The 14157-nt window shown below is 35.7% G+C and overlaps 1 protein-coding gene and 1 pseudogene across 1 annotated transcript; both read right to left on the bottom strand.

The window, feature by feature from the left end:
* Window positions 1–117: 117 nt before the first annotated feature.
* Window positions 118–3018, bottom strand: LOC116109351 (annotated as a pseudogene).
* Window positions 3019–6970: 3952 nt separating this feature from the next.
* LOC116109353 (cyclin-P3-1-like) lies at window positions 6971–7915 on the bottom strand. The gene is made up of 2 exons (XM_031395578.1): window positions 7431–7915; window positions 6971–7341 (listed from the first exon to the last, which is right to left on the bottom strand). The coding sequence occupies exons 1-2, from the start codon at window positions 7835–7837 to the stop codon at window positions 7128–7130; spliced, it is 621 nt and encodes a 206-aa protein (XP_031251438.1). The 5' UTR covers window positions 7838–7915; the 3' UTR covers window positions 6971–7127.
* Between the last annotated feature and the right edge of the window lie 6242 nt (window positions 7916–14157).

The following is a 14157-nucleotide window of genomic DNA, read 5'->3' on the forward strand; positions in this document are numbered from 1 at the left end:
TTATATACACATCTATTATTTGTCGAATTGTGATATGTGGAGATCAATTACACAAAAATTAACTGAATCTAACAAGTGCAGTGTATTTAGACTGCAGCTTCAAAATCATATTGTTGATTAACTATGGAGTTCCTTCGCCTTTTCACTGAGAAGGGTTTCTGATTTTCTCTTCTTAGATTGGCCGCTATCCTCTTGACAAGGGAAATGTATCCACAACATCAAATTTCCTCTTGCACCCTGCAAGTATATAACGTACTTTCCCAAAGATAGGTCGCTCTTTCCACCCCTGAAATCAAGATGTCCATGGAAAATTCAAATTGATTCCAAGATAACAAACAAAACAAGAAGTGATAAAACTCAACCTGATCATGAACACCACATATTGACCACATGAACCAACATATCCATTTGGATCCTCCCATCTATTTCATACTGCTTCCAAGCTTACAGGACTCAGTTAAAAAACTGGATATAATTGGTAAAATAAAACCGACCATGAAATCATAACTCAACTACCTTGTCATTAGATTATTGATATTGCAGGGCTTCTTCAGGTCCTCTTGTCCACTCAGAATCTTTTTTGCCCAATACATCCTGCACAATGTAGAGGGAATGAAGTGTGGTTCCTATTATCACACAAAACTAACAGAACTACCATTTTTAGATCACTATTAACTGGGTCAAGCGTATTCAGGCATATCTTCAATGAGAACACCAAAATGAAGTGCAGTTCAACATATGAATTGATATCCATGGTTATATAAGAGATGAAAATTTGATAAAAAGAACAGAAATCCTATAATAAGGCTAGCAACATGATACAGCCAACAAAGGTAAGATCAAGAATTAAAACTACTTTGTATGGTAAAAAGTACTGGAAGTAAGGTATTCTGTGGCCTTTTTCACCAGAATTATAAATCTAAGTTAGCATGGGTTGCTCAACTTACATTCTAGCACAAGAGCAAAAATCACAGGAAGAAAAACTTGAGTTGTTGACATTTCAAGATACAAAGATTTAGTATAAAAGAAAATGAAATATAGCACAACAGCATCAAAGAGAAGTATATAAAGCAACAATTAAGTTACTTACCGATGAAACCATGCATCTTCCATGGTAAACCATCTCCAACTGAGAAGCATTCCAAAGCTGAAAGTCTAACACAATAGTTGGTAGATATCAGCACAATGCAGCGGAAAACCCCAAGAATATAACATAATAATAACACTAGTACATATCTTCATAAAACCAAAAGAATATTGTTGCAGGAGAAATGCTCAAATATGAAAAATTTTGGAGCATTGTACAGATGATGGATCTAGATCTACAAATTATAACTTACAGGATCAGCAGTCTGTGCCTTCTCAAATTGCTCTTTTCTGCAAAATCAATTTTCATTTGAAATTTAATGACCTAGCCAGTGAACAAAACTTAGCTGCCTGTGATAAGGGAGCCTTTATATCTATAGTAACCAATGAACGAACACATACTACTCACGTGTAAATAAGCTCTCGTTTATCAGAGGCATGGTCCTTCAAGGTCTTACGAGCCCTTCCCAGCCCCCTTCATGAATCTAATGAGGCTGGTAGAAGCAAAAGTTATCGGCAAGTTCTCTACACAAATCAACTCCTCCAAAAATGCATCAATTGCCTTTAGAGTAGCAGGTAGTACAGAAGCTATATCAGATACAATAAATTATAACAAAAACAAGAGATACAATAATCCAATGATAGCAAACTGGAGCTCATTGTGGGTATCACGCTAAATTCAACAAATATATTCAAGACTAAACTAATCGGGCTTCCGTTTCACGCAAATACATAAAATAGACACAATGAATCCAAAAATTTAGATACCACGAACCTCAGGACAAAGTTTCCTTGCACGACGTGCCTCCAAGGCAATCTCTGTGCGATATCTGCCCGAAATGCAAATATGGAGAGAGACATGAAAGTGCTCTGGGTTTCAATGGGTTATTCCTATCTTTAGGATAGCCCTTCAACCTCTTTGTCAAAACCCATCATTACTTCCCTTCAATACTTCCATTGCTGCATCTTCTCCAGGTTGACACCAGTCAATTTCAGGAACTTCCGCCCTTTCCTATTGAAACCAAAAAAAAAAAAAAAAATTTAGATGCCCAAGAAATCTCACCTCATCTCACTCGAATCAAATAATATCTACCTTAAAACATCAGCAATAACGCTGTCCAATCAATCGACAGTCTAGTAGCAGCCCATTTTCTAGTGGAGATTGCAAACAGGGAAATCAATGAGTACTCCTGAAGCAATTTATTGATCTTCCCACGTAAGGTCTTTGCACTGTACTCCAACTTCTCAGTGCTACCCAAACAGGTACTACATTATGTGCATAAACTCAGTTAGCTACTGAACACTAACCCTCCCGCATATTATCTTTACATCTCCGAATTTCCCTTAAAGGTGTAAACAGTACTAACAATGAAGCCCCGCATTCTTTCACAAAATTGGGTATAGTCTCTTCAGCTTCTCCCTATAAATTTTAATCCCAAAATTCATTAATTTTAATGTTCTAAATTACACTACTTGAGATTCATATTCTAATAATTCTTGAAGTCTAAAAAGACAAACCTGAACAGAAAAATGGAATTTGAAAAGTTTCTTCAAATACTTGTCTGCAGATGACGCAAACCTTTTAACATGAACCCTAGTTGCCTGGCTTTAGCACCCAAGAACTGATCAAAAAGATTAAAAGCCACAGCCACAGGTACGTTATTCTTGTTGGCTTGATCAACGGCGTGAATCAAAGCCCAGTTGTCTCTCAGCCGTTGATCTCTGAACATCCAGTAAACAACCGGACCAGCATGTTGATCTAACGCTGGTGGTGAACCTTGTTTTAGAACCCGAATGCGGCCCGGATGGACAGAGGTCGATTGCGGAGATAGAGATGCCATGGACGTGCGGAGGCTTCTGCTAATATGGGCCAGGTGTGGAGGTTAAGAGGGAAAACCGAAGAGGAGGGATTAGGAAAATGAAGAGAGGAAATGGAGGGAATGGAAGCAGGTAAAGTTGTGGTTTTGAAATTGCGTACGTAGATAACTTCAACTTTGAACACGTAGGCTTTCGATGTTAACAACACTGTAGTCCTTAAGGTTTGAAAAAAGTATAATCTAATCCCCAGGTTCTCAAAAGTATCACTTTTGATCCAAATGTTTCAACTTAGGGTCATGGCAAAACGCAACTGAGTTACTTGTAGATGTTGCCGATCATGGTGAGGATACTGGCCTCATCGTTGCCGCTAAAGATGATGATCTGGATTCATTTTCTACCAGGGTATTTACTTTGTTCGATAAGTATGTTGAATGATTACAGCAATATATAGTGTTTTCTCTTCTTGCGTTAGGAACTTAGGATACTGAAATCATCATAATCATGCTCTTGATCTGAAGGGTCTTTGCTTAATTAAGTAATTTATCTTGGGGTTTCTTGTGGCTAATGTCTTTTCTTTTTCTGTGTTGAGGTCAATTTTGCTGGCTGAGCAAAGATGTCTAGACCGTACAATTGACTATAAAGTCTTTACTTTTTATTTCGTCATCCTTTGTTACAAAGTAAACTTAGACAGTTTTATTGATGCAATCTTGAACAATGCTAGAATTTTGATTGTTTTGTGCTCACGTTTGTGGGTAAAATGCAGCATTCTATGCAGCATTCTATGCTGTTTCACCTTTTTCCTTTTAAATCCATTTCTGTTTTTAAGCTGGGTTGAAAATACAGCAACTTTGTTGGAATATTTGCTATTGTAGGTTAGTCAGGATATGTGAATACAGGGCTCCTATTCCAATTAGCTCACAGTGTGGGTGATTTCAATAATATATTCTGGAGCAATCGCACTTGAGTATTCCAGAAACTGAAGCTGGGAAAACCCGGAAGCAATATCATCCACTCATTATTCGCTCTCTTATGTTTGTTTAGGTGTGTTGATTGTCTGGGTCTAAGCATTACTTTCACCCTTTAAAATAATAAAAGCAAATTTATAAAACTTTCATCCATGTGTTAACCGTGTACCAGGTTATTGCTTGTGTTTCACTGTTGCAGTTGGAGATGCGGTTGCCATTGTAGTATTGGCAGCTTACCGTTCTATGCAGCAAGGAAAAACACCTTTGACTGAAGCATAAACCAACAAATATTCACTATTCACTGGCCGAATCCTCTTTGGATACATACAGCTGATCCTGTGGAGCTCTCATTTGCTTTCAGATAACTTTCTCAGGTTAATTGAAATGGTTTATCTGACTTAATTTCCAATGCACTGTCTTTAATTGCCCTTTGTGTGCTTGAAGTATTTTATTTAGGTGAGCTAGTTTGGATGGAAGAGTTCGAGTAGTAGAATATTTAATGATGTACAATTGAACAAGTTATTGTGCAGGGGCATGCGCAGTAAATTTTTTTTGCTACAGATTGTTCCTAAATTGCCTTTTTGATCATTCACTATATTGAGAGAGTTGTTAATTTTAATTCGAATTGGTGGTTTGGACTTGAAATTTTCACAGAATTTCCACCCTGAACTAGCATCAGTCCAATACATTAAAAAAAATTTCCCTTTTTTTGCATCGACTGTTACTAAGAGTTTATTTAAGGGTTTTTTCTTTTATAATCTAGAAATACTACGAACTCGCTTTGAGAACCTGAGCTCAGTACTGGATTCCCTGGTGAACCTACAATCCACCTATGTAAATCAGGAGCGTCAGTTTGTATGTTGAGAACATTTCTGGATGTAGTGAAATGTCCATCTGATGGTTTAGCATTAAACCTGAAACTTAAATATGAAACCATAATCCTGAAATTGTAACATGAGTGGACAATTTTCTTCCATATATAGTTTATTGTTCTACATTATTTCAGACATCTTTCCTGTCCTAGAATCTGGTTTTGTGATATACTGACTCCCCTAAGCTTGAATATGAAGAAAACTTATAGAGAAGGCTGCTGCTTCTGTTATATTGCTCTGCAGCTTAGCTCTCATCTTTGAATGGCCATCNTCTCTTCTGGAAAACTGACAGACATCAGGTCAAGCCGCCACATTTATTACATATTTACCATGTGCAAGGAAGCTGCATGAGTCGGGACTCGGGAGTGAAGTTTAAGAAAATTGAAGGAGAACACATGTTCATAAGATTTGAAAAGCAATTACATGAGTTGCAACTCCCATATTTATATATAGACGATGATACTGATCGTGTACTTAGAAATGTTCTAGCTTTGGAGCAATGCCATTACCCATGGAATACTCGTGTTTGCGATTTTCTGAAGCTAATGGATTTCCTAATCGATTCTGAGAGAAGATGTGGATTTGCTTGCGATATCTGCCCGAAATGCAAATATGGAGAGAGACATGAAAGTGCTCTGGGTTTCAACCGGACCAGCATGTTGATCTAACGCTGGTGGTGAACCTTGTTTTAGAATCCGAATGCGGCCCGGATGGACAGAGGTCGATTGCGGAGATAGAGACGCCATGGACGTGCGGAGGCTTCTGCTAATATGGGCCAGGTGTGGAGGTTAAGAGGGAAAACCGGAGAGGAGGGATTAGGAAAATGAATAGAGGAAATGGAGGGAATGGAAGCAGGTAAAGTTGTAGTTTTGAAATTGCGTACGTAGATCACTTAAACTTTGAACACGTAGGCTTTCATGTTAAGAACAATGTAGTCCTTAAGGTTTGAAAAAACTATAGTGTAATCCCCAGGTTCTCAAAAGTTCACTTTTGATCCAAATGTTTCAACTTAGGGTCATAGCAAAACGCAACTGAGTTACTTGTAGATGTTGCCGATCATGGTGAGGATACTGGCCTCATTGTTGCCGCTAAGATGATGATCCGGATTCATTTTCTACCAGGGTATTTACTTTCTTCGATAAGTATGTTGAATGATTACAGCAATATATAATGTTTTCTCTTCTTGGGTTAGGAACTTAGGGTACTGAAATCATCATAATCATGCTCTTGATCTGAAGGGTCTTTGCTTAATTGAGTACTTTATCTTGGGGTTTCTTGTGGCTAATGTCTTTTCTTTTTCTGTGTTGACATCAATTTTGCTGGCTGAACAAAGATGTCTAGACCGTACAATTGACTATAAAGTCTTACTTTTTATTTCGTTGCAAAGTAAACTTAAGACAGTTTTATTGATGCAATCTCAAACAATGCTAGAATTTTGATTGTTTTGTGCTCATGTTTGTGGGTAAAATACAGCATTCTATGCTGTTTCACCTTTTTCCTTTTAAATCCATTTCTGTTTTTAAGCTGGGTTGAAATTACAGTAACTTTGTTGAAATATATGCTATTGTAGGTTAGCCAAGATATGGGAATAGGGCTCCTATTCCAATCAGCTCACAGTGGGTGATTTCAATAATGTATTCCCGAGGATTGTAGTTGCAGCAGAGCAATCGCACTTTGAGTATTCCAGAAACTGAAGCAGGGAAAACCCGGAAGCAATATCATCCACTCATTAATCGCTCTCTTATGTTTGTTTAGGTGTGTTGATTGTCTGGGTCTAAGCATTACTTTCACCCTTTAAAATAATAAAAGCAAATTTATAAAACTTTCATCCATGCGTTAACCGTATACCAGGTTATTGCTTGTGTTTCACCGTTGCAGTTGGAGATGCGGTTGCCATTGTTGTATTGGCAGCTTGCCGTTCTATGCATCAAGGAAAAACACCTTTGATTGAAGGATAAACCAACAAATATTCACTAGTCACTGGCCGAATCCTCTTTGGATACATACAGCTGATCCTGTGGAGCTCTCATTTGCTTTCAGATAACTTTCTACCTGAGCTCAATACTGGATTCCCTGGTGAACCTACAATCTACCTATGTAAGTCAGGAGCGTCAGTTTGTATGTTGAGAACATTTCTGGATGTAGTGAAATGTCCATCTGATGGTTTAGCATTAAACCTGAAACTTAAATATGAAACCATAATCCTGAAATTGTAACATGAGTGGGCAATTTTCTTCCATATATAGTTTATTGTTCTACATTATTTCAGACATTTTTCGTGTCCTGGAATCTGGTTTTGTGATATATTGACTCCCCTAAGATTGAATATGAAGAAAACTTATAGAGAAGGCTGCTGCTTCTGTCATATTGCTCTGCAGCTTAGCTCTCATCTTTGAATGGCCATCCTTTTTTCAATTGGTTTGACGGCATGATCTCGTATTTCTCCAGCTCCTTTCTCCAGGTTTAGACAGTACTTCCTGAAGACCTCTGTTGTCACATAAAGCCTAAAGTCCAGAGTAAACAAGAACTTCATCTCCAGTCTGTTCATTTCTGCAGTGCTCACCCCTCCCACTTTGGCGAAATAAGCATTGTTATGACGCCTGCAGAATAAAAGATCTATCCATTCAATCAAAATTCGACAGATGAAAACATATTGGTTTTCTAGAGATATATATCTGTAAGGCCTTACTCATCATCGAAAAATTTTGCAGCAACCATGATACTGGTAATCAGAAGGCGATGCACGTTGAGGCTTGTAAGGTAAGCATTGAGTTTTTGAAGGAATCGATCGATGTATATGTATGCAATAACAAAGCAAGAAGGGGTGCAGTTTGAGTACTTAAAGATGCGTTCCATATATTGTCTGACGCTCAAGCTGGGAACTCTTGAACCATGAAATATGGTAACAACATCCTTCTTGTTCGATGCCTTCAGTAGGTTCTCATTCTTCTGAATTGCTCTCTCAAGAACAGATGAAACAATCGATACAACGTGGGGAGTTCCTGAACAACTTATTCCTTTCCCTGAATCAACCAATCCTAAAGCTGAATAAGTTTCCGATTCATCAGCCTTGCCATTGAGTGCCATTGATCTCATCAAATGTTTATGCAGAAACTAATGGAGAAAATTATCAGATTCTTACTGGGAATTGGATCTCTAAGCTGACTTCCTTTGTTAGAGAAATTGAAACAAGAGCATGGTTATTCTGGTTTAGGCTCATTTCTAAGAAATGTCAGAGACAGAATTATATCAACTTTACTGAATTTTTTTTTTTTTTATTTATTCTTTTCTTTCAGGGAAAGTTACATTGGAACTTACCAATATACTTATGCAACCTTGGAAATTAAAGAACTCAATTCCTAGTGGCCCAATTTGGCACACAATTATAAATTATTCACCCTGAAAAGAAAGGTTACAAGAGACTAAGAGCATATACTAAAAGTATATGGAAATGTGGTACAACACAAGAAAGAGATAATTTTGATTTTGATTTAGAAAGATGCCATTACCATTCCAGTCTAAACGAGAATCACAAAACTTTTATCATATCACACGTTTATAGCAAGTAACTTGTATATATGTTTCGAGTAAAACACTCTGATAGAGCTAAAAATAAATACGGTCAAGTTAAATCCAAAATTGACAATATTTATTCTGTTGAATATACGGGTTATTACTAGTTTGGGTGGTGTAATTAAATATTATTTATGGGTTAGACTTGGATATGGTCCATACATACCTTTTCATGCCAAATAGTGAAAGATAAGGAATTCCTTTACACTAGGAATCAACAAAACATAATCATAATTAGTAGTTGGAAAAAAGGAGAGGAAGAGAATTTATTTGTAATTTGGGAATGGTTTATTTAAACTATATCCCAATATAGTAGTGGAATATGTAATGGTGGCCACATTCTCTTCACACTAGTTGCTACATAGACTGGTTCTATTTGTGGGTATGATGCTAAGTACCATTGTACCAAGTATGATAGAATATAAATAACGAAATTCTCCTAAGGTATGATCTAATAACAAAATTCTTATGAGGTTTTTGAAATAATAAAAATAATTCATCCTTAAAGAATTGTCCGTAAACCGTTAATATTTATATTCTTGTAAGTTTAAAAATATTATTAAACTACTTTCTTATCGTTTATTTTAACATTTAAAACTTCATGGTAAAAGAATTTCTGTTATTTTCGAAACCTTAAAGAGATTTTTGATATTTTATCATTCATTTTAGGCCATTAGTTTTATTTAATAACATCATAATAAATCCTCTCAGTTTGTTTTCAATACTTTCATAATAGAAGGTTTTTCATGATTTTAATTAATCTTGGGTATGCTTGAAAGAGTAAATGATTTTTCCTCCCAAGGTTTGCCTTAATGACACTTTCGCACCCAAAAAATTTCAAAATACCACTTTACTATCCAAAGCACACTTTCCGTTAGTAAATATCATTATGAAGAAGGGCAGAATGGTCAAAAATCTGTTATATGTAAGGACATGATGATCAATTAATAACCTACTCTACAAAACCCCACCGACCATCTCCACCTAAATCAACTCAATCTTTTCATCTTCCACATAACCTCACCTTTATTGACTCCACCTCTAGTCGTTTGGGTGTTGTTTTTTGTCGATTTCTTCACCAAATAGATAGATCTCTTCACCCCTTTCATCATTGAGCCATTCCCTAGCAAATATGCCCAAGATATGGTCAAAATCGAACTTTATTTGCAAAATGCTCCATTGCGAGCGACAGCCAACCCAAGCCTTATCAACGCCTTTTTGACACGTCAACAACTGTCCCCAACACTACCAAAACACTCCCCTCAGCCTCCTTAATAAAACTCATCTTTCCGTCTCCCTATTCATCCCACCAATCTCCATCTATAGCCCACTGTTGTGGCCGCACGATTTTTGTCGATTCCTTCACCGAAAACCACCCCGTCACCACCATTCTTCTCACCAATACCCCCAATCCAAAACCCCAATAGCCTTGACATTGTTCACTTGCTAATTTCCACCCTCCTCTCTAGGGTTTGTTTCTTCACAAAATTGGGGTTTTTGCCATATGATGAAATTAGGGCATTTTGGAGGTTGATTCTTGAAATTGGAAGTTGTATAAGTGTTTTGTGTGTATGAATTTGATTTTTCTGGCCGTCAGTGACCTTCTATCATTGGATTTCTAAAGCTCTAAGCCATGCCCACCAACCGCTCGACGAAATTTCTAGGCCAATTTCCAATAGCCCACACTTGTGTGTGCGACACTTGAGCGATTGCCTCTACACTCATGCCCCTATGCGCAAGTTTGTCGCACCTCCCCCCCCCCCCCCCCCCCCCCCAAAAAAAAAAAAAAAATCATCGGATTTTGGAGAGTTGTTGTGTTTGTTTTGACCGTTGATTGGAATTGTTTGAATGGTTGTTTGATTGATTAAAAAAATTAGACTAGATGGAGGTGGTATTGGTGGTGGTGCTCAAGGTTCTGAAAATCGGACCAGGAGCCGACCTGGCCAAATGGCCGGTTCCCAGTTCGAACGGTTTGACCGGTCGGTCGAACCGGTGACGTCAGCATGCTGATGTCAGCATGATGTCATGCTGATATCAGCATGCTGAAATAAGCAAAAAAGTAAAAAAGCCAAAAAATTCAGATTCTCCATCTAATTAAAGTTCAAAAACCATCAAAAGCAACCCTACAACAATAATTTCTCCATCTAATTAAAGTTTAAAAACCATCAAACCAACCCTACAACAATAATTTCTCCATCTAATTAAAGTTTAAAAACCATCAAACCAACCCTAGGCTACAACAATAATAAAACCAAGATGATGGCGGCAGACGGCAGTAGATGTGAAGGCTGAAGCTGAAATCTGAGCTGAAATGACTAATCCGACAGATCAGCAATGGCGATGGTGATGATTGAAGAGTTCACGTTGAAGACTAGAAGACTGGAAGTTGAAGAATGAAGCGCTGAAGCAAAGTAGAGCAAACTGCAGACCGAAGACTTGAAGACTGAAGAGTGAAGACGTGAGGCTGAATCGCTGAAGCTTAACTAAAAGCTTGAAGGAGATCTGGCTTCTGAGATCGCGAATGGAGGACACGAAGAGGAGGACTAGACTGGACTCTGGAGAGTGGAGGAGATCGCGAATGGCAGTAGCAAACCAAGATGAAAAAGTGATCAAAAATTGAAGAAGGGGAGACGGCTCTGTATCTGTAGCTCAAAAGCAAATTAAAAATGTGTTTTTTAATAAAAATTTTGAGGGTTTGGTTTGAGTTTGACACTTTGACTTTATGTGCGCGCATGTGGTTTTTAATTTTTAAATTGTTTTTTTTTTTTTTAATTTCATGTGTTAAACCGGAAATGTGTGGACCGGAAATCTGTTAAATACCGGTTGGACCGTTTGTTTGCTACAGTGCGACGATCCAACCGCGGTTTGAAACGGCCATATGGCAAATCCCGGTTATTTGCTCTCTTCAAACCGGAAATGCAAGCGAGTCCCGGTCGGACCGGTTTGACCGCCAGATCCATTCCAGGTTTCAGAACCTTGGCGGTGCTAAAGTAGGAGGAGGAGGAGGTGGTGGAGTTGGTGGTTGTTCTGGCCACGATGGGGGCTAAGAAGAGAAGAGAGAAGAGTATTTTTGTCTTCAATGAATATCACTGTATTTAATGAAAATTATTAACGGAATATAACGTTTGTGTAGTAAAGTGATATTTTGAAACTTTTTGGATGGAAAAGTGCTATTAAGGCAAACCTTCGGTGGGAAAAAGTTGTTTACTCTACTTGAAATTAAATAATCCCATAAGAGTTTATTTCATTGAAATCTATAAATTATGGATACACAAATTTTTTTATCTTTGATTTATTGTAATCTAATTGACTTGAGAGTGAAATTAAAATCTAAAAATAGTAAATTTTTAATATCAGTTTTACAATTTTTAAATCACATTGAAATACATTAAAAAATTATATTTATATCATTATATGAATGTAGTCATGTTATAAAAAGAAGATCGTGACCTTCCATATTATATTATATTATAAGGTTATTAAAAAGGGTGAAATGAGCGAATACTCTAAATTCTTAAATGCATTTACTTTTGTACCAATTCAGCCAACTTTATTCATACAAAAATTTGGTGACATCCCTTGAATCCATTTGACTTTAATTTAATTTAACAATTGTCTATATATGTACAACTTATAGTTTATATTTTTTTTTATTACTCATTGTCATGTATATGAATAACTCATTTCATCAAATTTTTTTTTTTTTTTTAAATAATACACAGAATCCCCCTTAGTTGTAAGCTTGAGTTTGAAATTACAATCCTTAATTGCATCAAAAAATTGAAATCTACGTTTCAGATTAGGTTTCTAACGCAAAATAGAACGTTGGCAACTCACTAGGCTAACATTGTCGAAGACAAATATCCTCGATGCAGGATATTGCACCGGTGTATGCATCCAAACTATATATTGATATAGTTGCTTGTGAGAGAGTTTGAATCTTAGACCTTTTAAGAGAAAATCACATACTTAATCTGTTTATGATCCGATTAATCTTCTTGAGTTAATTATTTGCTATAATTAATTAAAGAAATCTTTTTCCTTACAAGTTTCAATATTTCTATACAAAAATTAATTATCTAACATATAGGACTCTTAATTTAAGGAAATATTCTACCAATTTTTATTTTGTTTTCACGTGGACGTTACTATATGGTAAATTAAACGAGATTTCAATTCCAGGAAAGACTAAAGATGATTGTTTCGTTTACTTATCTTTTGAGTTGTTTTTTGTACTTCAGATATGTTGTGCGGTAAATCCTTAAAGCATGAATTCATGTCACGTGTCATTTTTTTAAGTTAACTTTATTTACAAGTTTACCACTATAACAATATATAAGCATACCTCAAATTGAGGATTTGAATTCATTCATACTTTGTAAGCTATACTGGTGTGCAACAAAAAACACAAAAAAAATAAGACAAGAACAGTGAATGTAGGATTTACATTAAGCATCCAAACCACTTTAATAATATTCTCCTTGTGCTATTGTTTGATTTATTATTTCATCCATCGATCCAACATCAAAATCACGGGTTTTACACAAACTTCTACGTAGATTCCATCACAGATTCTATGTAATTTTCATTGGTGCGAATTACAGCATCAGCAAGATATAAAATTTCATTATGTATAATTGACATATCCGGATATGTATATATAATTAATTAATTTTATATTTTATATTAAATATAACCCTAATCTTCTATTGTTGTAGGCATGTCCTTGTCAAAACTTGTTCATGAAATGAAAGCACAAATATTAAATTGCAAAAATTAACAACCAAAATCTTTTTCTTGGGATAATGTGGTTAAATAAGTCAACTTAGAGAGGGTCTATAACAAGCTTTGCTTCAAATCTCTACCGTCCATTTGTAGATCATGAAATATTTTCTATTATTTTTAAATTTTTAAAATTAATGGCCCACTTCATGAAGGAAAATATTAAAATGGGAAATATATTCTGTTTTAAGTAAGTCTTGGAAACATTCCATTTATGAATTAAAAAATTCTGACGTGGCATCGTGTTATTAATTGTTGAAAGTCAAAAAAGGTAATAATCTGGTGTGGCAGCTGGTGGGTTCGGTTGCTCGTATCTTTCATCAACCGTCAGTTCTATAAACTAAAGTTTATGTAACTCTAATGTCTATCCCCACGCGCTGGTAATGTGCGTCGCACAAACTAAAATTTATTTTTGTAGTTATTTACCTACAAATATTCGATTTATTAAAAAAACAGAAAATTTTAGATATTATTAAAGAATTTTTTATTTTAAAGTGGAACCAAATAAGGAAGAATTATATATTCTTATAAATATAGAATATATTATTCAACGAAATTTTTATTTTGAGGAGAACCTTCTCTAATGAACCAAAAATTTGATTAAATAATATTTAAGAGATATAAATGGTCATGTATCTTAAAATTGAGGGGAGTCTGAATTCTACAAGAGCATCAATTTTTATCGATGATATATATTTCCACACAAGCAAATGTTGTTGGAGTCGGAATACTCAACATATAATGACATAAATGATTTGTGCTTACCGTGAAAACTCTCTCCTAACGTACTTGTGTCGTTGAAGTTATACGTTATGATAGAAACTTTGCGTCGTAATAGCACATTCAAAGATCATTTATCAAGATATTAACTATCTTAATTAAGTAATGTGTCATTTTATTACGTGAATTTGATATGTAAATGGAGAGTTGAAACATGAAATGATATATTAATACTACAAAAGGTATTTATTAAAGATCTTATTTAACTTAATTTGCTTATTCTTGCTTAATATATATATATAAGATGTAACATTGTACCTATAACCATTATTGAATTGCTA

The sequence above is a fragment of the Pistacia vera genome, unplaced genomic scaffold, assembly GCF_008641045.1.
Source record: "Pistacia vera cultivar Batoury unplaced genomic scaffold, PisVer_v2 Contig578, whole genome shotgun sequence".
Taxonomy (NCBI): domain Eukaryota; kingdom Viridiplantae; phylum Streptophyta; class Magnoliopsida; order Sapindales; family Anacardiaceae; genus Pistacia; species Pistacia vera.

Coding starts and splice junctions, on each gene's coding strand:
- LOC116109353 (XM_031395578.1), bottom strand. CDS start 7,837: ATGAGATCAATGGCACTCAATGGCAAGGCTGATGAATCGGAAACTTAT. Junction 7,342..7,430: donor GCAAAATTTTTCGATGATGA/GTAAGGCCTTAC, acceptor TTTATTCTGCAG/GCGTCATAACAATGCTTATT.